The 24,435-nt window shown below is 49.1% G+C and overlaps 2 protein-coding genes and 2 long non-coding RNA genes across 8 annotated transcripts in view; 2 read left to right on the forward strand and 2 right to left on the reverse strand.

Annotated features, from left to right (window-relative positions):
• LOC129604241 (uncharacterized) lies at positions 1–978 on the reverse strand. The gene is made up of 3 exons (XR_008694961.1): positions 837–978; positions 243–734; positions 1–140 (listed from the first exon to the last, which is right to left on the reverse strand). It is a non-coding gene; the product is annotated as an uncharacterized LOC129604241 (long non-coding RNA).
• calca (calcitonin/calcitonin-related polypeptide, alpha) lies at positions 92–4,353 on the forward strand. 3 transcript variants are annotated; one of them, XM_029153913.2, is made up of 5 exons: positions 92–247; positions 932–1,022; positions 2,001–2,135; positions 3,501–3,666; positions 3,744–4,353. In XM_029153913.2, exons 1-4 carry the CDS (start codon positions 145–147, stop codon positions 3,661–3,663), a joined length of 492 nt encoding a protein of 163 aa, XP_029009746.1. In that variant the 5' UTR covers positions 92–144; the 3' UTR covers positions 3,664–3,666; positions 3,744–4,353. The 3 variants fall into 3 exon arrangements, with proteins under 3 accessions (XP_029009746.1, XP_029009747.1, XP_029009745.1); XM_029153914.2 differs by having other exon boundaries at positions 3,504–3,666; XM_029153912.3 differs by lacking the exon at positions 3,744–4,353 and having other exon boundaries at positions 2,648–3,643.
• Positions 3,929–24,435, reverse strand: part of LOC121202308 (uncharacterized) — a 24,606-nt gene continuing 4,099 nt past the window's right edge. For all 3 annotated transcript variants that reach the window (XR_008694959.1, XR_008694960.1, XR_005897823.2), the window contains 5 exons: positions 24,289–24,390; positions 16,696–17,266; positions 16,517–16,583; positions 12,608–12,683; positions 3,929–5,040 (listed from right to left, as the gene is read on the reverse strand). This is a non-coding gene — a long non-coding RNA (uncharacterized LOC121202308). The remainder of the gene's footprint in view (positions 5,041–12,607; positions 12,684–16,516; positions 16,584–16,695; positions 17,267–24,288; positions 24,391–24,435) is intronic.
• LOC114857433 (protein inscuteable homolog) overlaps positions 6,794–24,435 on the forward strand; it is a 23,560-nt gene continuing 5,918 nt past the window's right edge. Inside the window, exons 1-6 of the mRNA XM_029153911.3 lie at positions 6,794–6,998; positions 15,560–15,636; positions 22,416–22,776; positions 22,862–22,914; positions 22,994–23,117; positions 23,200–23,313. Of these exons, the coding sequence (XP_029009744.1) occupies positions 15,578–15,636; positions 22,416–22,776; positions 22,862–22,914; positions 22,994–23,117; positions 23,200–23,313 (711 nt within the window). The 5' untranslated portion in view covers positions 6,794–6,998; positions 15,560–15,577. The remainder of the gene's footprint in view (positions 6,999–15,559; positions 15,637–22,415; positions 22,777–22,861; positions 22,915–22,993; positions 23,118–23,199; positions 23,314–24,435) is intronic.

The following is a 24,435-nucleotide window of genomic DNA, read 5'->3' on the forward strand; positions in this document are numbered from 1 at the left end:
AGCGGGCGCTGAAGGAGGAGGCTTCCCATTGGCTCGTCGTGCCATCACAGCGACGCCATTGGCTGCTGGCGGATGATTAAACACCTACACAGTCAATGCACAAATCCAAGTGGTGGGATATATAGGCTGGTGCGTTGGCGCTGCATGCAACAGAATCAAGAGTTGTTCAGCAAGTTGAGGCAAAGTCAACTTCTCCTGTTTTGCATAGAGAGATTTATATTTTTTTGCTGGGCCATTCTCACCGAAGGTAAGTATCAACTTTTACTCCTGTCTCGCAGCACTTTGACTCTAATGTTGGCGATGCGCTGTGTGCATGTGGTGGAGGCAGTCACTGCACTGCTCCGCGGTGGCGCCACTGCTCTGGTAATGGGACGGACTGGGGACCAGCATCACCGCTGGTTAGATCGAGGCCAAGAGCGTAGAGAGCAAATAGGGAGAAGAAATGCAGAGAAGTAGAAGAAGAATGTGCTCCAACTGAGGAAGACAGAGGAGGAAGAGGAGAAGCAACAGAGAGAGAGAGAGAGAGTGCGTGCGAGAGAGAGAGAGAGAGAGGGCGAGCGAGCGCTGGCAGCTCATTACACTAATGCACCGGTCCCTCCTGGAGGTGGCAGGCTCAGACCCCCACCCCTCCTCCCCACACACACTCAGCAGCCCTCACCTGCAGACACGCCGCACTCTGAACCCTGCGGCGAGTGACGCCACAGAACCAGCCGTCCTCCTCTGGGCTGGAAACTCTGCAGGGGCCGTGCATTTGTCAGGAGAAGAGTAGGCAGTCGTTACGTGGCTCCAGTGTGAAGTGGACGTAAAAGCAGCCATGTGGGTAAAAAGCCGCTCACCTCTGTGGGAAGCGGCCAAAGAGCTTGGCGTGTCCCTGCGAGGCTGAGGTGACCGTGATCAGCTGTATTTGATGGGGATGTCTCTCACTGTGCAGGGACCATGGTCATGCTGAAGATCTCCGCTTTCCTCGTTGCCTACGCGCTGGTCATTTGCCAGATGTACTGCTCACACGCTGCACCTGCCAGGTGAGACGCACAACGCTCACGCCTCACACTGCGCTCACATTGCGCTCACACAACACTCACACTGCGCTCACACAACACTCACACCTCACACTGCGCTCACACTGCACTCACACAACACTCACACTACGCTTACACAACACGCCTCACACTGCGCTCACACTGCGCTCACACAACACTCACACTGCGCTCACACAACACTCACACTGCGCTCACACAACACGCCTCACACTGCGCTCACACTGCGCTCACACAACACTCACATTGCGCTCACGCCTCACACTGCGCTCACACAACACTCACATTGCGCTCACGCCTCACACTGCGCTCACACAACACTCACATTGCGCTCACGCCTCACACTGCGCTCACACAACACGCCTCACACAACACTCACACTGCGCTCACACACGCCGCACACTGCGCCTCTCTCCACTAAAACAATCTGCATCCATGGCAATGAGTGGAGGGAATTTGGTCTTTCCCTTTAGAATCTAAGATTTAAAAGAAAGAAAAACTAAACGAATGGCGGCAGGTTGTTTTTAAAGGTCAGATGTAAAAGTCTAGTGTGGATAGATGGTGTGAAAGCGCATTCATCCAAGTCTTCAATAAATTTGCATCCCAGTGTTTTTCTGAGATGAATTCTACATAAAAATCCTAAAGACCACAGAGAACTGAGGAGCGAGTGCAGCCTGTGACCCGCTCCGCTCCTCGGCCCCACGAAGCCATCGACTCAGCCATAAATCTGAGCCCCTCACTCAGATGGGCCACTTTCTGCAGATTGTTTCCCTGCGCTGGCCGACAGCCCCCAACTCAGACGTCATCCCTTCCTGAGTTGGTGACGTCCCAGACCCCCCCCCCCCCCCACACACACACACACACTCCTCCCACCCCAGCTTTTAAGCGCAGGTGATAATTCCAGTAAATGATCTAATGCTGATCTCGGTGATTCCCTCCTCCATCGACCTTCCTCCGCCACAGACCGGGTTTAGAGTCCATGTCAGACCGAGTCACGCTCACGGACTACGAGGCGCGAAGGTTACTCAACGCCATCGTCAAGGAGTTTGTGCAGATGACGGCAGAGGAGCTGGAGCAGCAGGCGACCGAAGGAAACAGGTACAGATGACTCCCAGCTGTTACACATGCTTTTTCCTGCAGAGACGCAGGCCGTAAAGGACTGAGCTCAGGGCAGAGTAGGAAGGTATTGTGTGATCTGACTTTACCACGGGCCAGGACGCGCCTTTTCACAGTCACACAGAGGTATGTCTAGAGAATCAGGCTCTATTCTCTGTCACGACCCTCCTCCTGCATGGACCAGCCTGCGTGGGAACAACCAGTCTGCATGTGGTTGCATGACAGCGGGAGGTTTGTTTGTTTTGTGGGCGGAAACGTTGTGACATGATGGGAGTGACTGGGGGTGGGAGCATGAGGGGACGGATGGCAGCTCTTTGAATGATTGGACAAGAGGAAGCGCATGACGCCAGACGGGAACGTTGTCCTTTAAACTGATGCGCAGCATGAAAGCAAACAACGCATGTGAGGAAGGTGTGTGAGGCGACGCAGGGCGGCGCGAGCTGCATGTTTTGAGCCTGTTCTGTGCATGTCTCTCTGTGTCCCCTCCTCGACAGCATGGACAGGCCCCTAACCAAGCGCTGCTCCAACCTCAGCACCTGTGTGTTGGGCAAACTGTCTCAGGAGCTGCACAAGTTGCAGACGTTCCCCCGCACAAACGTGGGAGCAGGAACGCCCGGCAAGAAGCGCAGTGCGCCTGAGAGCGACAGCTATGCAAGCTACGGCGAGACCTTTGACAGCATCTGAGCCCTCACACACTCCTACTGTGCTCGTGTCTCCTCTTCCTTCTCTGTGCTCTTCCTCTTCCCGTCCCAGATTCCTCTTTACTGATTTTGCATGTTGGGTTGACCCGCTTGACTGACATGAGAAGAAGCGACGTTCTTCTCTCCTCCCCTCCCTTTTTTGGCAGAGAATAATTCCTCACTAATATTCCAAGACAATCAAAGTTAGTTTGCTTAGTGCTTCAGGAGTTTCAACGTCCACCTTTGTGCTGTATGTGCAACGACTCAGAGCCCCTGAAATTTAAGACCTAACAGAGATCACATCGAATCATGAATAATGAATCCACTCCTGTGACACCATGTTGTTCAATAAACGTATTTTTCTACCAGGAAGCTTTAGATTATGTCATTCTTATGCTGCTTTAGAGCAGTTAGTGTCCAAATGATTTAAATGACATTTGAAAAAAACTAAAAGCATCTGATAGGGACCAAGAATTTATCTCTGAAGCTCTCATCAAGTTTAAAGGTAAGAAAAAGGACAAACTGCAGAAAACCCATCTCCAAAATATCCATAGGTCTATGGATATTTTACCTTCTGTGGTTTCTGTGCTGTGAAATCAATGGTGATCAACGGATATGCTCCGCGAGCGCGTCTGTCGGCGCTAAGCCTGTGTTTGCTCTCCTGAAGCAGCGTTACAGCACAGAAGCGCGCCTGCAACACGGCCACCTGCGTGACCCACCGCCTGGCCGACTTCCTCAGCCGGTCGGGGGGCATGGGCAACAGCAACTTCGTGCCCACTAACGTTGGCGCCAAGGCCTTCGGGAGGCGGAGGAGAAGCCTGCAGATGTGAATGGTGAGCGGCCGCTCGTCTTCCTCCTCTGCGACGTCTACTTCACCTTCGCTTGAATTAATCATGTGTCTTTCTTTCAGTGAACACGAAAACACCAGAAAAACACCTCAGAGTGAAAATCACCAAAAACAAAATGGAGCAGAAAATAGAGTCAACTGACCCTTTATCCGCACTCACTTCCAACACAAGAAAAGATAGATGTCACTGGACGTCCGGTCCTCATCTCCATCCTGTTAGTCAAACCTTTTGCTTTTGGCAAATATAGTAAGAGAAAAAAAAAACAGAAGAAGCACTTTAGTTAAGTACATGAACAAACGAGCTCCCGGAGAAAAGAACATCCTGATGGTTTCTCTTTTTATACATGACTATCATTGGAAAATAAAGTAAAAGCAGCAGTGGTGATCACCTTTTTTGTTAGAGCACATTTCTCCCACGTGACCCTCCTCATCTCAGACCCGTGTCCCATCACCCCCCTCCTCCAGAGGGTCCATTAAAGATCAGCCTACCCAAGGCCCCCCCACAACGGCTGTTGTCTTGTGCCTTGAAGTAGAACAATTTACACGAACACGATTGTACAGCTCTGTTTCGAGATGATAAAGAAGATGAAGAGAATGAAGACACTGAATATTGTAAACGATATTGTGAAAAACAAATTTCAGCAAGATTAAAATGTATTTTAGATACACTCGGGTTTGGGGTACTTGTGTTGTTCTTCAAATGTTTTTAAGAATTCAGCTGTAGAACGAATTTAAACAATGAAAAGCCTGAAAAGCAAAAACACTGTAAAATGAGCAGCAGCTCCAAAAGCAGTGGGAGACGGTGCAGCTCTGCTTATTAAGTCTGTAATTTGGCAAAAACACTGACGATCAAATCCACATCCTGCATCCGCGCAGCGAGCGTCTGCAGATGTTTACATGGGATTCACTGGGGCTCATGTATTTTCAACTGACACCGTAGCAGCATGGACATGTTGAGACATATGATCATAACAGAAAACAACTGCATGGGTAATTGCTTAATAAAAGGCAGCAAAACTGCAGTCAGCCTTGTTCTTCTTCTAAACTCGGAGCCTGGTTCTCACTGCAGGTGCTTCATCCATTCAGCTCGGCGGCTGCTCCAGCTTCACACTGCTCTGGGCTCTGTTTTTTTTGGGGGGGGGGGGCTCTGATGCTTTACTGCCCGTCTCCAACAGGTGGCAGTGTGAATGGCTGATCTCTGCACAGCGCCGCACCTCAGTGAATGCGATGAAGCGATGAATGTGGCTTTTCGTTCCTGACTCTCTTCATTCAGACGTGTCCTCTGCTGTTTTCAGTCTCCCCCTCCTGTCTCCTGTGTCTGCACTGAAGGTCCTGTAGCATCAGGTTGACTGCTCCCAGTCTGCACAGATAGAAGAAAACAGACTAGAATAAAAATGCCATATCGTCCAACAGTCACACAACCTGCACCGCCTGCGTTTGTGTTTGAAACACAGAGCTAAAAACAGAGCTTCAGTCAAGGATGAATAAATATGGGATGTAAGGTTGGAAATCGGGGGATAATGAGCCCATTCAATAAGGGCGAAAGTGAAAAACAGGATACACTTGATCCTATTTGCTTCCATGCATGGATGCCAAGTGTGCAGCAGAGCCAATGGAAAGCATTTGCCACCGTGCGCATCGCAATGAGAACGTTCTGTACGAAAACAACGGATTACATAAAACATCATGTGGCTATGCAGACACGCCATGCGAGCTGTGGATACAGCAGCGAGCTCCATGAAGCCCAGGTGAGGCTAAAGACACCTCCGGCCTCAACCCTCGCTGTCTGTTGTTTTACGGTCTTTCCACTTTCTGTCTGGAGAAACTCACAGCTGAAAACTGTTTCCGCGTGACTGAAAAGGAAAGAAACTCACCCCCACATTTGTATTCTGATAATTGAGGGTGACGGGAGTCGTTTCTCTGAACAGTGATGTGCCAGAACCACCAGGCCAGCGAGGACAGCCGTCCTAATGGTGCACATCTGCTTCCAATGGGGCCGTGGAGGCGGAAATGAGATGGTTTGTATAAGAGAAACCAAGACAAGCCCCCGTCTCCAGAGAGAAGCCGTGCCATCCAGTTCCCAGAACCCAACCGCACAAGCTGTTACACAGCAACGCAGCTAATGCTGCAGCTCTGATCACATCTTCTGACAGTGAAAGGAGGTTTGATGATTATAAACAAAATGCCTGCGGTGTGAAGGTAAAGCAGCTGACAAGCGCTAAGGAATGAGGCTGAAGATGTGGTAAGAAGTGAAAGGAAGCTTCCTGCCACCCGTGACCGACAAGGTGTTGGGACCAAAACCTAGTTTGCTCTCAATGCGCGTCCACGAGGAGTCTCCAGCGTTGCTTTAGTCAGGAAATGACTTCAAATGTGTGAGGAAATGAGCTGTTTGAGTTCAGGTTCAAGGTAGAGCTGCTATTTATTGACTCTGCAGTGTAACAGGTTCCGAGTTGCTCATGGGAGACGCCCCATTCACACAACACACCCAATGCTAATTAGCCAGTGGGGCTCCGTAGCGTAGCTGGTCCTGCAGTGAGTCTGGATCCTGATGGGAACCAGCTGAGTGCAGTTTACATTTTAATTTTCCTTCTTGGCTTTTAAAGCTCCCTCTTTTCCATGAGGTCGTCATTTCCAGCGCTGACGTGAAACCAGACACCCGGAGTTCAAGGTCCAGAACCGACACGAAGGCCCGGCATCGTCTCGCGCCCGTGTCCGTGTCTGAACGGGCTTCACTGTGTCACAGATGGGATCTGGCTCTGCTGCCTTTGCAGCTCCTCTCCTCTCCTCTCCTCTCCTCACTCCCTCCCTCTCTTTCTTCTCCTCGCTCCCTCCCTTTGCTGCCACATCTGGAACCCAGCTCCTCATTTATTTATGTGGTCTGAGTTGTTTCTTTTTTTCCTTTAAGTCTTATTTAAAGTCCTTTACCTTGTGTTGTTGGCAGTTTCTCTCCATCTGATGAGGTCTGCAATTACATCTGACCATAACTGGTCACTCTGCAATTACACGCTCCACCACACACCCACCCCCCCCACCGACAGCACCGCTGCTCATATGGCAGACTGAAATAGAATAGCTTCATGTCTGGTTGGATGGCAGCCCAGCAGAAACTATGCTGACAGTGGGATGTGGGCTGTTCTCCCCTAGAAAAGCCTTTAAGGCCGGCCGCGCTGCGGCGCTGAGCAGTCTCAGCCCGGCAGCGCTCGGTGCCGCTCGGCAGCCGCTCTCTGCAGCAGGAAGCAGACGCAGAGACCCAGTCAGCGAGGAAGACCATGGCCCTGAACCCTCCTGGGAACGCCGCACCTTTCAACCACAGAATGGGTGAGTTCGCAGGCAGCTGGGTTCATTGGAACTTCGCAGTGAGCAGAGACCTGTGACGCCTGTCGTCCAAACGTCCGTCCACGCAGACGTCAGAGGTCTGTTTCACAGTGTGTGACCGGCGTCTGCTCCAGCTGCTCAGGCTGTAAAGGTGGCGGTATCGACCATGTGGACTCCGGTGGTAGCTAAAGGTTAGGAGCCCTCTGGAGACCCACATCGTCTGACTTCAGGTCCCTTTTGACTTTTAGACTTTACATCATGGTTTTTGTCACCTTGGGTAGAAGATGCATTACGTGCAGCGTTTACTCTACTTTTAGCCTTGTTTTGGTCTCTACCAGTGTCTGTAGGGAAATTTCACCAGCTGATCCTGGTCGCCTTCCAAACATGTTACAGTATATTCTGTCGTCCCCAGTGTCTGGTCTGTAAACAAAGCCTGCATTTGGTGAGCGATCCACCAAAAGGCAGTGGCTGAGGAACGACCCACGATTGCTGCTTTTATTATGCTTCCAGCCATTGACCGGCTCAAACTGGCTCATTGTTTCGTGGAGCATGAGATGACAGGGTACGACAACTGCTTCCTGTAAACATCTGTTTAGCTCTCCTCTCCGATAATTCATGTCTGATGCTTTGTGGTGAACAGCTGAGGAGGGCGTGGCGCGGTTAATGTGTGCTGTCACACTGTTTAATTAGGTTTTCTGTCCAGGCGTTGAATCTCTGCTGTAGGAATCTTGTCTCCCCTCGGCCTCATTGTCTGGAGACGTCTGATGAGCAGCGACTGTGACTCAGGGTGTGACTGAACTTTGTGACCACAGCTAAAGTTGGAAACACGAAGCTGCATTTGGCTCGACACGAGTCTGGAGCTTGAGAATCAGGAGCCAGAAGTCTGCAGTCAGACTTTCCTGGATTTATGCTCAGCGTGAGAATTCATGTGATTGAGGGTGATCCACACGCGTTTCTAAATGTTCTCTCTTCAGTTAGTTGCGTTTTTCCTCCATGGAGTCGAGACATTCGAGTGTCTCTGGTGTCTTTTCTGTTATTTCTCACACTTGAGCTGATTTGTTCCAGACAACAACAGTTTGTCTGTTGACTTACTCTACTTTACTTTAAACTGGTTGATGCCAGTTCATTCATTTACAGGTTGAGGACATTTTCCTACTTTGTTAATGAAGAAGTCGAGGAACCCTGATGTCTGGTAAAGGTTCTGTGCACAGTCTGAGACGATGACAAAGCAGAGCAGACAGTCAGTAATCAAACTCTGGGCTTTGGGCACATTGTTTGCTGCATATAAACAACAAACGCAGCACAGACACAAGAGACGGCCAACATGGCGCCATGTCATGATCACGATCACATGCTCAGTGCTAAAACTTTTAATCGAAGCAGTGGGCTTCAATCAGTATATGCACAATGCATGAATATTCAACGAGCATTAATCGGAAGCAGCAGGATGAGCGGCTCACGCTCCTTCTCCAGTGACAGTGAACGCTGACACATCACTGCCTTGGCTCAATTAGGGGAGTGCAGGTATAAATTTTTGTGTAGGTGGACCCAGTGGCAGCCGGCAGGGGCCCCGGGCTGGGAGCCCGATCAATATGAGGCCGCTAGAATTAGAGCTTGAGCTTCTGGTGCGTTGACCTCTCCTTCCTGCCCATCTCCATCTCCTAATTGGAGGAAGGTCGTGGCTTTCTGGGCGTCGCTTTGTTAGTCTGTCTTTGCTGTGATTGCCATCCAGCGCATTTGCTCTGTGGCCCTCGTTGGGGACATCATGAGGGGAAATGGAGGCGCTGGTGTTTGCAGTTTGATTCAGACGACACAGGAAGATCAGCAGCGCTGCCCCTCAGGGAGCTGCCGAGCTCATCCTGCTGCCGTTAAGTGGTGTGGCTCTGTGCCGGGGTCACCTCTGGGTTCCTGTGAGCTGATGACTCATCCAGCTTCAGTCAGGCCATCACCAGGAGCCTCAAAGCAAAGCGACGCCTTTGCACAGTTCAATGAAAACTACTGCAATAACAGCAATAAATATGTTGACACAAGAATATTATTATTATTCTCAACCACTGTCTTAAAAAAAAAACTAGCGCTCTGGCTTCAGTGTTGTGTTCGCTGGTCTTGAGCAGACATCCACATATATTGCACCCACTTCATGTGTGTCCCATTTACCCTGTGCCTTTGCTCCTGTGGTGGAAAAACAGTTGGAGGAAAACGCCTTGAAAAATGTGACCCTGCCCTGAAACGGAGCCTGTGTCTCCTGGCTCAGATCTGAGCCGTGGACCTGATTCCTTCTCCTCCCCCGTCCCCTGAACCCACACATACAGACCCAGCCCACCGCATTTACTCCCACCTCTTAATGTTAAACAGCTGTAGACTTGACTCGCAAAGAATTGCAGCTATTGCCTACATCCCTCCCTTCCTGAGGTCTCTTCTAACCCATTTTGTGTGTGGCCTCAGGACTGGGTCACTCACCAGCCCAAATGTGCTGTTTAAACAGGGGTAACCATCGCAGGTTTATTTATGGGCATGAGGTCATAATTTACCTCGTGGAGCCCGTGGGCGGCGTCGGGCAGACACATCTGGTCATAAACTGTGCTATGGATTGCGCCTGACTTTGTTGTTTTGTAGACATGCAGTTCGGTGTCAGGTCGTAACGGAGCTAATGCCATTTCCATCTAAGTGGACGAGCAGTGAGGTCATCTTCTGCGTGATTGACAGGAGATCAGACAGCGATGCTGCAGGGTGGAGCGCTCCTGCTGCTGCAGGGGATACACTTCACAGTGCCACGTGCCGGAATCCAACCTGGAGGCTGATCTCACTGTTCCCCAGAATTTATCACTGACTTCAAAAGATTGGCTGGAAACAGTAGAAAAGATGTCGACCAGCTGAAGTCCTTTGTTCTGTCTAGAATCGGAGGTCCTGCCGTTTTATTGAGAATCACGTGGAGCTTGAGCAGTTCAACTAAAGCACCGTAGAGTTCAGGTAGTGGTCGACTCTTCCACCTGAAGAGGAAGAGCACAGGAAAATAATAATACGGGAACACTGCCACAGGTCCAGCAGCAGTAACGAGCCGCTTGTGGCTCGACTGCACCAGTCATAACAACTCTGAGTTGATGACTTTCCTCTTGTGACCTGACCTCTTCACAATTTAGGTCAACAAGCTTCATTTTGTGCAAGTTCTTGACCACTCTTAGACTCCAGTTGTGCATGAAGCTGTGATTTCATCTGACCGCTTCGGTTTCTGCTCAGCTTCATCTGAGCGTTGACAAAGGGTTCGAACCACAGGACCGTCTCCTGGTTGTAACTTCAGCTCCATGACGTCTGTTGGGCTCCTGATGAATCTGCTCTGCTCCTGGTGGTGGGTTCAGTCTCGTACACTGATGTCTGTCCTCTAATGCACTAAAAGAAAGTGTGTAAAGCTTTACGAGTTGCCATCTTGGTATAAAGCATTCCCGCTGTGTGTGAAGTGTGTAACACGGTGATGACAGAGCTGCTTGTGCTGATTACAGAGGTGCACCCTGCTCTTACCTGACCACGCTGGAAGCCTGTCTCCAATTATGCCAGCGTGCGACTCTGTTAACCATGTGGTGCGTGTGGTTGCTGCAGGCCTTACTCATTCATTATTAAGCAGCTCCCGCTGTTTAGCTGGCCGCCGCCTTCTCTGGTGTCAGGTACCCACACGATCCCCTCGCTGAGGCAGACTCTGCGAGGATCCAGTGTCCGTGGCCTCTCAGAGCCGCTCGCTGAGCCGCCGAGCGTCAGGCCAAAACCTTTTGTTAGCTCTGGACGTTGTCTGTGCCCTGACTGATTCCCCCCTGGTATTTATTGAGCTCAGCCGTGGATGGAGCTGGGGAGCTTGAAATGCATCTGGATATTTCTCTTGGCGTGACTTTGGGGCCACTTGAGATTTCTGGAGGTATGGTGCTGCTATCATTTTTTTCAGAAGTACTGGAATGAGTTATAACTGGCCATAAACGACTGCACCAAGACGACAATGTGTTCACTGTTGCAGACTTGTGGTAAAGCAGTAAAGTTATTTATGCAGCTGAATGTCATAGTTTTGGGGGAGAAATATTTCCCTTTGGTGTGTGAGGCATGTGGGTTTGGCAGGAGCTGGTGTGCATGGCTGCTATCAGTCCACTTTTATTAGCGTGACATGTCACAGGGCGGCTGATCTCGGCTCAGTCAGGGTCTGTGTGTGTGTACAGACATATACATATATACATGTATATATATGTGGAACTTGACCCTGTCTGATCCCATCTCCATAAGCGATGCTGGTTGCCTAGAAACCCCATGAGGGCAGAGTCTTTAACTTCCATATTATTATGGCTCACAGGCCCAGGTCGATCTGAAGGAAACCTCTCATTTAGTCCAGTCAGCAAAAAAACCTAGATCCCATATGAAACTGCTGCACAGACTAGACAGAGTCTATTAGTAATTGCTGAATAACAATAGCAAGAAACCATTAGTATCTTTGTGTCACTGTGACCATTAATAAGTGTCATATGAGGTAGAGAAGGAGGAGCTTCAGTTGGTTTAAGGAGCATTTTATGTGTCAAGCAGTTCCATCTCCATAGAGTCTGATGACAGATTCTCCTTCTCCAGGTCCGGAAAACCTAAATCATCCGTGAAGGAGGTTTTCTCTCTTTCACTTCTTGCATGTCTATTGGCGTTCAGATCTTTGTGTTGGGACATTGCACAGACTCAGCTTGGAGCTAATCGTTCGTTGAGGGCGGCGGATGAATGCATCTAGACGGGTTAGCGGTTATTTGTGGGTACTTCACACTACTGCACTTGGGTGACATACTGTACGAGGCAGCAGGACAAGGGGCCTGTTGGCTTCCGAGCAGGTTCCTGCAGCCAGACAGCATGATATTAAAAGTCTCTCCTTCCTCTGCAGTTTATAGTTAACCATCTCTGGCTCTAAATGCGCCTTCTGTTGAAAAACTCGGCATGACCAGAGTTATGGCTTTCACCAGAACCTCGACCATCCTTTTCTTTCAATCTCTGCCCTGAAGCTGCAATTGTAGTGAAAACACATGGAAATACATCCTCCCACACAGTTAGTCCTGACATCACTGTGTGACAAAGAAGCAACGCTGCTGAAGCCAATTTCACCTTCAGCCTGAGACGCGTTGAGATATTCACAGAGCTTTGCTATCATTAGCCACACCGCTGCCGTTGTATATTCTCCTGCGCCTCTAAATAAACCGCAGCAGCCGTTGGTGATGATGGAGACTGAGTCATGGTCCAGGACCGCGGTGTAATGGTGATGTATGGGAGCTGGTAATGATCCGGTGGTGTGTTGGACGTCGGTGTCAGCAGTAATTGAGGGTAAACCTGAGTTTGGTATTATTTTGACAGACTGGAGGATCTGCGTGGGCGGGATCGATGGTAAAAGGAGGCAGAGTGCAGCCAAATACAAGACAAAGTTACAAAAACATTGTTCTCGTTTTAATTTTAGCCTTTTAGAGCAAATGAAAAGCTGTATGTGCTGTATCTTGTTACGCGTTTGGCTGAAACGAGCCACTGGAGCAGAGCGGCCTTAAACCGTATAGGCAGTTACATTACTTCACTGTCCTGACAAATGCAGTGCTTCTTGGTATGACTTTCATACTCACCGGTGCTGACGCGTCATTTAGTTGAAGCTGGGAAAAGGCTGACGGGCGGCTGTCAGGCACCGGGTCCGGGTTCCTCCTGTGGTGACACAGAACCGTCAGTGTTTGCTTTGATTCAAACTGAGGAAGTTTACGGGGTTCAGTGCTCACACAGGAATCAGAAGCATTCTCACTGAGCACGTTTATGCACATTTAACTGTGTTAAGGCACCAAACATACTTTGGTTCAGCGTCACAGACTTGAAATAGACTTTCTATTGCAGAGCTATCTGAAGAATGCTCCACATTTAGACTAGATAACAGCAGCAAGGCTGCCGTGTCTGGACTGAGGTTTGTTATAGCAACCTAGAACCAGGTTCAGTCTGCAGATCGGCTGCATCCTGGAACACAACAACACAACACTCCCCAAACAAGTCACTTTACGAAGCTATTTATGGACGACTCCTTAGATCTTCTCGTCATTTAGGTCAATGTTAAGCGCTTTTATTTGGTTCATTCTGTTAAGTTAATTGCTGCAGGTTTAAGTGGGTCCAACATAAACCTGCTCAAAAAACCCTGCTCGTCCTCATTCCGCAGCGTCTGCATTGTTCAGTGGAGGAAACCTGAGCTGAATCACCAAACACTCACAAACACTCACGCACAAGCAGTCACGTCAGGAATTACGTGGGTCTCTGTCGCAGCACAAGGGCCCAGTTTTAGAGCGGCCGTTGTGTGTGGGTGGGAATGTTGGGCCCTTGTTTGTTCCCACCCATCCAGTGCCCATTCTGGTCCATGTGACACTTCTGTGGTCAGACTCCACCGCTGTCTCCTCCTGTGAACCCAACCTCCAGCTCAATGACAGGACACGAGCAAGGCACCATCAGGTCCACGTATTTAGAGCCCAAAGAGGCTGCGTGCGCTGGAAGAACAGTTTTGTTCTTCATCTCTGGTAGTTTTGAAAAGAAGCCAAACCATAAGGAACCAGTTACACAATGAGCCCCTCCTGAAGCTATACGATCTTAAAGATGGAGGACAGTCTGACTCACTGCCGAGAAGCCCTTCTTAGCCCAGCGTGGTTGTACTGTAGCTTCCCTCCGTGGTGAGTGGCTTCCTCGTTTCTCCTCACTTTGATTTTTTAGACGCAGCTGAGAAACAGTGATGTGGTTTAGTACTTGGAATCATTTGGTGGATCTGTGAGATGCATTAAACGTGACCACAGACATTATAAGGGATGCTGGGAGAGCGTTCCAGGCAGCGCTTGAGTCGTGGTGAGTACAGTGAAATCAGATCAAGCAGATCAGAAGGTAATCGTGGATGAATGTGGACTGGTTGCACGGCATCATTTCTAAAACTTAAATGTGTTTTTAGCTTATTTTTGTTTGAACAACAATACCTAGGGTTCCAAATGAAAATCCAATGGAAAGCTAAGCTAAACTAGGCTAGCCACCGGTTTACTGTGACCCCTTGCAGCAGACATCATGTTTTACTGGCTTTTCACTCTACTGTAATAAGACAATTACAATCACAAACAAGTATGAAAAAAATACCTACAACTTCGCTGTCAAACTTACTGCTGTACTCATGGAAATCCTCCATGTGCACATGCAGAGAGTAAATGGAAGCGCTGCAGTAAACGTGGACACACTCACACTGAGCGGTTGTTATTGTACCCTGCGGTTGACATGAGGCAGAAACAGAGGTGCCCTTTGTTTGGCCCACCTTCAGCCGCCACGTTCTCCACGGCAACCGAGTGGGGAAACCCACAGGGCCGCTCGGGTTTCAGCCCGGACATGAAAGGAAATGTCCGAGCCAGCAAGAATTAGTCGGATGCAGTGGAAGGCGACCGTCGGCTCAGAAACCTCCTTTCTGTAGACCGACCTTTGCAAAAAATGCAACTTTTTAAAAGTTTGCAATTATGGCGTCAGACATCGTTTGCACAGGAGCTAAATGCTTGATAACGTTGAGAGCTGCTCGTTGGTGGGCCCTTACCACAGCACTTAGCGCCTCGCTCTAAGTGCTCAGGACTGAATCGCTTGATTGGATAACTCATCTCCATCTGTATGATAATCTGCAGGGAAGCGTTGTAACGATGTAATGGAACCTGCCGGATCTGTGTCTCATTGGCTGTGACCCTGTGTTCAATCACAGGGACAATATATTTCACAAGTCTCTAATAAACGGAGCAATTATATCAGCACTTATTCTATGGCTTTTATTCTGAGTATAATGAATGCGGGCTTTTCCCGTTAGTCTTTCAGACTTCCGTGGTCCTGGCACAGGGCTGGTCTGATTTGCTGATGCTGTCCCTGGAGGAGCTGTGCCAAGGCTGCAGCTAAAGACCCCTCCTCTCCTGTGTAGAGCCTCTGCTTTTGCACTGCTTCCTCTCCAGCTCCAACTCTGCGGCACTGAAATGGCAGCTCCCGGCAGATGTGGTGACACTAGCATGGGGCGGCGTTGGTGTGCGTGAACCAGTAATGTCTCACTTTGTAGGTAGTTGCTAATTATCCTCCACCGTAAGCACAGGATGTGTAACGACGCCACAGCAGCATATCATTAACTAAAAGGCTTAGCATGTCCACAGCTGCTCTGATTGCAAATGGACTAATCTAAATAGGATACATCAATAAAAGTGCAGAATAAAGTCGTGGGCACTTAAAAGCGTCAGCCCCTTCTGCCCAGGCTCAAAGTAGGAAAGAGCCACTGGCTGGCGTCCAGCCAATAAATTAGAAGATAAGAAATACTCCTCCACTGGCACCAGCGGCTTGTAGCTATTTAAAACAGGGAGGTTTATTGATAATTAAATTACTGGGAGGAAAAGACGACAAGACAAGAATAGACCGTCTGGAGGCAGATCAATAAGGAGACACGCTATCGGAGCGATCACACTGCAGAGGAAGCCAGTGTCCGCTGAGCGAAGGCCCGGCCGAGGCCTCAGCTCCACAAAACGCTCCTGTAACGTGTGTTGCTTGTGTTTCAGGTTCTGGGCTCAACTAAGATGGCATCGGACAGAATGGCTTCGCCTCAGAGCAGCTCGCTGTCGTCGTCTCCAATGAGGCAAGTAGAGAAAGTCAGTGCAGCCTTGTGTGTTTGCATTAGTTCATCTCAGAGGTGACACACTTCGCGTCAGTGCTCTGGTTCCTTCTGGTGACACGGTCACATCTTGCTTCTTAACCAGCTTTCAATTAGCTGCTTGGTGGTTTGTGAAGACACGAAAATGGGTTCGGAACCCAAACTGGACCGATCGGACCTGTCGGTGCAGCTTTGCGGTTCCTGCTCCTGTGTCTTTCTCTCAGATCTCACACTCAGTTTTACATGAGTACAACATGAGAAAAGGAGCCTCGGCTCCAGCTTCATGGTCCTGCAGCAGGTTATGGGAGAACAAATTACAGAAATAACAATCTACACATAAACTTTGATTGTGTTTAGGTTCACTGTCTCTCCCTATAGACAGAATCCACTTACAATCAGCACAACCCTAAACCACAGTAATAGGTCCAGCAGCAGTGAGCTAACAGGTAAATGACATCCTCACCTCCTTCATTCATACCTGAGGAAATATTTGCTGGCTGGTGCTTGGCTCAACTTGAACTCATATGAGCCTCAGTGAAGGTTCCAGACCAGCAAATTAGACTCAGTCGATGCAGCAGGTGCTAAAGGTCAAACCCTTAGTGACAATGCAAACACGTGTGACTGAGCACACACACACACATACACACAGGCACGCATGCACGCACGCACGCACGCACGCACACCCACACACGCACACGCACACGCACACACACACACACACACACACATACACATACACATACACACACACACAGGCACGCATGCACGCACGCACGCACGCACACACACACACACACACACACACAGGCAAACCTTCTAAAAACAGATGTGAGCAAAAGGCAAACAAGTAAAAACAGACACATACCAGGGGAAGCAGAATCCAGGCGAGGCTGCCTTCAAACAGTGGAGCCACTCTTACATTGTTCTGTAGACTAAAGGAACGTGACTATTAATTGTGTGGAAACGCACATGATTAATAGTAGATTCTGGTGGAGAAGCTTCTAAACGCCAGATGTTTATTAGTCCTTTTTTAATGTGACAAACCTTTTCATCAGCTCCTGTGGTTCGGCCCATTTGTGATAAAGAAGGTGAATATATATCTTGTGACAGTTGTGCTTCCCCCGAAGACGCTCGGTGGCTGCGCTTGGATCAAATCAGCGTCGCTGTCACGCGATAGTACATAGACGAGCAGCCGCGCACACAGCATCACAGTCGCTGCTGCTGCAGTCAATCAGGCAGGAACGGGAGCCAAAGCCTCAGCTGCATCTGAATGAATCACAAACACACATGGAAGTCACGCACACATACGAACATCTCCCCCAGCAGAAGCAGTAAGACCTGAGGCCATGAGGTGGCCCTGGTTTCTGCCTGCAGCCCTTGAACACTGGATAGTTGCATACTTGTGGGTTGGGTGGTGATGAGCACAGGGAGAGACAACAAAAAACAAGCGCTGGAGACGCTCCGATGAGGAGACTGAAGCCTGCAGCAGCGCCTTCCATGCGTACGCTGCACAGACCCAGGAAGGAAACCTTAGGCTGAGTGGGCTGCTTCGCTGAACCTGGCCTCGGCTGCACACGAGAGACCGCCTCACACATCTGGAATCAGACGTCTGCTCCTGGAACAGTCAGAGGCCACAGCAGCTCAGACTTTCACACATCTATAAAAGACGCTCAGACGTGGGTCTGTCTCATTGTGGGTCTGTCTCATTGTGGGTCTGTCTTATTGTGGGTCTGTCTCATTGTGGGTCTGTCTCATTGTGGGTGTGTCTCATTGTGGGTCTGTCTCATTGTGGGTCTGTCTCATTGTGGGTGTGTCTCATTGTGGGTCTGTCTCATTGTGGGTGTGTCTCATTGTGGGTCTGTCTCATTCTGGGTCTGTCTCATTGTGGGTGTGTCTCATTGTGGGTGTGTCTCATTGTGGGTCTGTCTCATTGTGGGTGTGTCTCATTGTGGGTCTGTCTCATTCTGGGTCTGTCTCATTGTGGGTGTGTCTCATTGTGGGTGTGTCTCATTGCGGGTCTGTCTCATTGTGGGTCTGTCTCATTGTGGGTGTGTCTCATTGTGGGTGTGTCTCATTGTGGGTGTGTCTCATTGTGGGTCTGTCTCATTGTGGGTCTGTCTCATTCTGGGTCTGTCTTATTGTGGGTGTGTCTCATTCTGGGTCTGTCTCATTCTGGGTCTGTCTCATTGTGGGTGTGTCTCATTGTGGGTGGGTCTCATTGTGGGTGTGTCTCATTGTGGGTGTGTCTCATTGTGGGTCTGTCTCATTGTGGGTCTGTCTCATTGTGGGTGTGTCTCATTGTGGGTCTGTCTCATTGTGGGTCTGTCTCATTGTGGGTGTGTCTCATTGTGGGTCTGTCTCATTGTGGGTGTGTCTCATTGTGGGTGTGTCTCATTGTGGGTCTGTCTCATTGTGGGTGTGTCTCATTGTGGGTCTGTATCATTGTGGGTCTGTATCATTGTGGGTGTGTCTCATTGTGGGTGTGTCTCATTCTGGGTCTGTCTTATTGTGGGTGTGTCTCATTGTCTGTCTCATTGTGGGTCTGTCTCATTGTGGGTGTGTCTCATTGTGGGTCTGTATCTTTGTGGGTGTGTCTCATTGTGGGTGTGTCTCATTGTGGGTGTGTCTCATTGTGGGTCTGTCTCATTCTGGGTCTGTCTTATTGTGGGTGTGTCTCATTGTGGGTCTGTCTCATTGTGGGTCTGTCTCATTCTGGGTCTGTCTTATTGTGGGTGTGTCTCATTGTGGGTCTGTCTCATTCTGGGTCTGTCTCATTGTGGGTCTGTCTCATTGTGGGTGTGTCTCATTGTGGGTCTGTATCATTGTGGGTCTGTCTCATTGTGGGTGTGTCTCATTGTGGGTGTGTCTCATTGTGGGTGTGTCTCATTGTGGGTCTGTCTCATTGTGGGTCTGTATCATTGTGGGTGTGTCTCATTGTGGGTCTGTCTCATTGTGGGTCTGTCTCATTCTGGGTCTGTCTTATTGTGGGTGTGTCTCATTGTGGGTGTGTCTCATTGTGGGTCTGTCTCATTGTGGGTCTGTCTCATTCTGGGTCTGTCTTATTGTGGGTGTGTCTCATTGTGGGTCTGTCTCATTGTGGGTCTGTCTCATTGTGGGTCTGCTCAGCTCACCTGTTGCCAGTTTTAGGTTTTCTTCAGCTGGATCTTGGTTCTGATGAGAGGAAAACTCCGCTTTGCATTCATATTGCTTTCATATCCATATTTCATAATTGTGTCCTGGTCACAGGCCTGACCATGCTGAGGCTGTTCCCGTGTTTCCACAAACATTTCCCTTCGCTCCTTGTCAGACACTGCACGACAGTGACGATTTCCTTCCTGCTCATGTGCTGCTAAATGAATTCCATATTTAAGCAGAATATGTTACTGAGCCCAAACAGAACCAATAACACAAACGAACACATGTCGCTGTTCTTTTCCAAAGCAGCTGCTTGGAGGCGAGGGGGTGAGAGGACGGTCCAGATGGGACGACGCTCCTCCACTGCCAGAAACCACAGAAACGATAGAGACCCCAAAGCTCTCATTACAGCTCATATTCAGCCACATGTCCAAAGTTTAACCTGTTGCCCCCATGATGCTAAACAACAACCTTGAACTGTACGTGAAGCCAGCTCATCAACTCCTGATGACAAAAATGAGGAGACTCAAGTGCACTATTGAGCAGCGACATCATTTCCTGTCACCGTCTCCTGCTTCCTCATTCTTAAATGTTTCTCCTTTTGTACATTTCCAGACGGAGCCACACATGTATTTAATTTAATTGAAAACATTTGAGCAGCATTTGACAGCAGGATGTTACACGAGCGCCTTGAAGCTCGACGGAGCCTCTGGAGAACAAATTAGTTCTCGTTGTACAGTAACTGTCACACTTGAGTGACAACAGGTGCTGAACTGCTGCTCGCTAGCAACAAGTCTCAGTGTCAGCTGATTCCAGGATGTCACTGTCACTTAAAGCACTTGCATTTGTGTTTTCACTCATTGGATCAGGCTGCAGGCTGCCTCCGTGCTGCTGCTTTTACACCTGGATCGGCAGCAGTGGAGGTTCCTCTTTACGTTGGCTGCATGTAGTGAAGTCAACACATCATTGCTGCAACTTAATTCAACGTGTCAGTTTTTTCTGTTCTCACTAAGACAGTGCTGGTGTTGAGCGGCTTCGCTCCTGTTTTGGACACATGTTGTGTCCCTCCAGCCCTCACCTGCAGAATGACTGGAGCCGCAGCTCAGGTGACCTCAGCTGCACCTCAGGTTCACCCTGGACACCTCTTAACTCTGGGCTCTACACAAACACCGGCTGACTGCAGGCACAAACCTCATAAATGTGGAGTTTGCTCAGGGATAAACCAATATGAGCTAAACAGCCAGAGCAACAACCTGCCAGTGACTCATCCACAACAACTGGAAAAGTCAGAAAGTGAAGTGTTACAGGACACGGAGTTCAAGCTGCCATCTTAGATTCAATGTTAGGATGCCAGATTAAACGCTGCCTGTTGATTTGTTTCCTCTCAAGCTATTAGACATGCGATCTGAGACTCAAACGTCTCCTACTGAACATTTTCTAAGTCTTTTTGACACTTGGGAAAACTTTTTTCCTTTTTCGTGAAAGAAGCACAGCTTTTCAACAGGTTCTAGTGAGGCAACATAACGAGGCCTGTGCTGTCATGTACTGACACTAAAGGACCTTTAGGAGGCAATGGTGAGACAGGAAACACATGTAGGGTTTATTTAAATGACAACCAACAGGACGTTATATAGCCATTTGCCAGAGTCTCAACTTTTCCTGTGGGAAAGTTTTACATCACTGAACTACATTCAGCCTGAATGAACCTTGAATTAAATTAAGTCTATTTATAATCCAGAAACAATACAGACATCAGGCATCACTGTAGTCACATAAACAAATAAACCAAGTCTGTTTGGAACGCGTTAACAATTCCTCTCCAGCCTCCAGAAGATGAAAAGGGCTGAAGCTTCATCTGCACAGGATCCCTGTATGGGATAATAGAGCTGCTGTCGCATGACCCTCCCTCGGCCTCGCATGTAAATATTTGTCATTCGCTGCCGCTTCCTCTCCTTTGGCAAACAAAACTATTATTATCATCTTTTCCCTCTCTGTGGCCTCGACTGTTTCGCCTGCATTGCTTTTATATAATAGTGGAAAAAGGTTTGGATGAACCACGCTGGGGATAATGAGCAAAAAGCAAATCTGCACAGTCCCACATTCTTCCTGTAAGACGTAATAGGCTCGTGTTTTTTAAGAGCTGGGGTCACTTTTAGTCCTTCAGTTTGGGTCCTAATCAGCGAAGGGGTGTCAAGCATAAAGTTTAGGCTGCATCTCTGCAGATGTGGTTTTAATCAAGCTCTTCGTGGCTGATTGTCCTCACTCGGGGTCAGAGTTTGAACTAAAGAACCAAAGCAGGGGTCACTGTAGAACTCGTACTAGACGGTTTCTTCATTTCCAGCTAATTACGTCTTCATCCTCTTTTGATATGCTGGGAGTTGTGAACTGTAGCTCAGCCTGCAGATGTGACTGGTTCTGAACAGAGATAATGTGCCTTTTATTTCCACACCTCTGAATGTTCTGCTTCTGTTGTTTGTTTTGGCTTTTAACAAGCCCGTTTTCTGACCCAAACTCTTTATAGGTCTGATCGTGGATTTCATCTTAAAGTTGTGGCTCTTTTAAAATGAAAGCAGCTGCACGTTGCACACTGACGGTAACCGTCGTCTTTCCGTCCGTGTACACAAACCGCCGGAGCTTCAGTCGTTCGTTCTCCACTTAGCCATCGTTCCCACAGAAAGCAGATGAGGTCTGAGGAGCCTCGGTTCATCGGAGGCCACTTCCCAAGAGGGGTCTCGGAGCAGAAGTGGCTGTTGCAGCTGTCAATTCACCCACTTCCAGTCAGCGTGGACTCTGGATCTGCCCCTAAGCCTGTGTTCATCAGGGTCAGACGCAGGGATTGAAGTGGGGAGGGCTGTTTGCTCGGCACAGGCTATGGTCTGAGCCCCAGAGCTGAAGGGAAGCATAGAAACCAATGGACAAATAACCCGAGCACGCTTCACTAATCTGAGGAATGTCTTGTTTCCGGTTTATGTCATTAATGGAAATGTTGGATTTCTACAGCTCATATTATTTTATAGCACCCTTTGATCACCTGAGCAATTGGTCAGGTTTCTCCTTTTCGTTTATACCGTGACACAAAAATGAAGGAAAGGAAAAACAAACTTCCAGCTGGTACAAACTGATCCACTGCAGAGATTTGGTCGTTTCAGTTCCACTAACACCAGCTGCATGGCATGATGGGTACAAACATTTCCAGGCACACGGCAGTAATAATGTCTAAAAGCTTTTTGCCTGATCCCTAACTCTTCAAACAGCTGAACCTTGATCACTTGGTCCAGAAACATCATTAAAGACAAACATGACTTGAATCCTTTTCTTGGGCACAAACATAGTGGAAATACACCAGAATATCCAGCATAAAAGTGAGACCTACATGACTTCAAGCTGCATAGACCACATAACTCTCATCCTCAGTTGTCACACAGAGTGGGACAGTCCTATTAAAACTGTATTTAACCACTTCCTGTATCTTATCTTTTGTCTCCTGTGGAGGAGGTTAAGATGCTTCTCTATCCTCTACCTGAAACCTCTGTGGTACCTATGGTTCAGTGCTGCCGGTTCTACTTTAGTTCCATTCAGTTGCTGTCACTCTGCTTTTACTAACAGCCCTGCATCCTCCTTCGCTGCAGCACCCGGATGCAGTCCCTACAGGTGGACTCGGTCCAGCGCTGGATGGAGGACCTTCGCCACATGACAGAGGTCGAGTGCATGTGTGTGCTCCAGGCCAAACCCATCGGGGTGGAGGACGACTCCCAGCAGGGGGAGCTGATCGTGGCCCAGGGCTCCAGCGACCACGTGGCCAGGAACAACCTGCAGACGCTGCTGCGCCGAGCGCTGGTGGTCAGCACGGAGCTCGGCAAGATGTTCCAGCGCCTGGAGAAGGGGCGCTGGCAGAGGGTCCACAGCACGGCGGTGAGGGCCAACTGCCACGTGCGCTCGCTGGTGCACGAGTACAGCTCTGCCCGGAGCACGCCGCCGGAGATGCAGAAGGTGAGGCAGAACCACTGGCGGCTCAGTGTGGTACTTACTAAAGACCGGCGGAGTTTGACCACGTTTGTCCTTTCAATTATTTCAGTATGAAAAATCTCTTCTGGAAAAGTGCATGGAGCTGACAAATATCACAGAAAGGTGAAGCTCTTTACATTTAATTACTGTAGTAAATGTTGATTAAGGTGCTGATGAATGTCCCCGTCTCCTCTGACTCCAGGTGTCTTCACACAGATGATGAATTCTTCCTGAAGTCTATGAGGGAAGCGATCCACGAGATCCTCACTGACGTCAGCGATTCCTTCAGCAACATGATCGACATGGCCTTAGCCAACGAGATCCGGGCAAGTCTCCCCCGATTCTGGTTCTGTCCCAGTGAAGCGTTTTGTGTTCACGCAGTTCCATTGAAGCCTCGACTTCTCACAGGTCCTGATCAAACAGATCGAATCTTCGGACAGTGTTCACACCATCAGCAGTGCCATCAGCAACCTGTTGTCCCTCACCCAGGACGGACCTCAGCTCTGCAGCATCATTGCCAAGGTAACGAGGACTCACAGACTGAGCTCGTTCACATCTAGACACACGCATTAGAATGAGCTCATGATGCAAAAGAGCCCTGTCAGACGAGATGGGACAGAGCAGACAGAGGTGTGACGGTCCACACACACCTCTGCTCCCAGTGCTTCACATCACTGGTGCCAGTCCTCATCATGAACTAGCTCCGATCAGCTGCTCAGGCTGCTCCACCTTAGAGCTGCCTCTCCCCACCTGCCGTCTCACCCGATTACCCTCCAGCAGTTTGTCCACAACCTCCCAACAACCTTACACTTGATTCATGCACTTCAGTGGCAATTAGCCACTCCACTCGGGTGGAGACATAATGTGTCCGTCTCCTTCCTCTGCTGACAATCACAGATGCCATCGGAGATGAGCTGTATGTATGTATCCACACTTGCTTTAATCTGATTTCTCATAATTATCATGTAGCAGTAACTTGTGTTGGTTTTTAGCTGGAAGCTGCAGATGATGAAATAAACATACATAACCACACAATGGGCTTCATGGGAAACTGTGGGATAATTGGTCATTAACTTGTGATTGACACCCATCCGTCGTGTGATGACAGCAGCACGTTGGCTCTGCTCAGTTTGCCTGGTGATCGTCATCCTCTTCCACCTGGTCCACTAAGCAGGTCTGAGCAAATTGAATCCCGTCTCCACCATCTACACCTGCCCCATCCGTCGACCCACAGACAATATGAAAACAAACCAAAGAGCTGCTGCTCATGCATATTTACTGCATATTTAAACAGCCTTTCCATATATTTGTTGGTATTTTCATTCAGCACAACAAACCAAGCCTTATTAGCTCAGACAAACAGTGCGATGCTCATCTTCCCGTCAGCGTCAAACACAGATAAAACGTGCAAACTCCACACAAGAGGAGAAAAGAAGCTGTTGAGCAGCAGCTGGGATGTCCGAGGGCGTTGAAGTGAGTTTGTGCCTGGGTGTTTACCTTCTGTCCTGATGGATGCTCAGCTAAACGAGCCGAGGCCTCGTCTCAGAGCTGGAAACTCAGACCTGGTGATAAAAGACCTGACTTCAGACGTCTGATGTTCTGTTAAATGAAGAGATAAACAGACAGGAAGGCGTTAACACATGC

The sequence above is a fragment of the Betta splendens genome, chromosome 6 (assembly GCF_900634795.4).
Source record: "Betta splendens chromosome 6, fBetSpl5.4, whole genome shotgun sequence".
Lineage (NCBI taxonomy): Eukaryota > Metazoa > Chordata > Actinopteri > Anabantiformes > Osphronemidae > Betta > Betta splendens.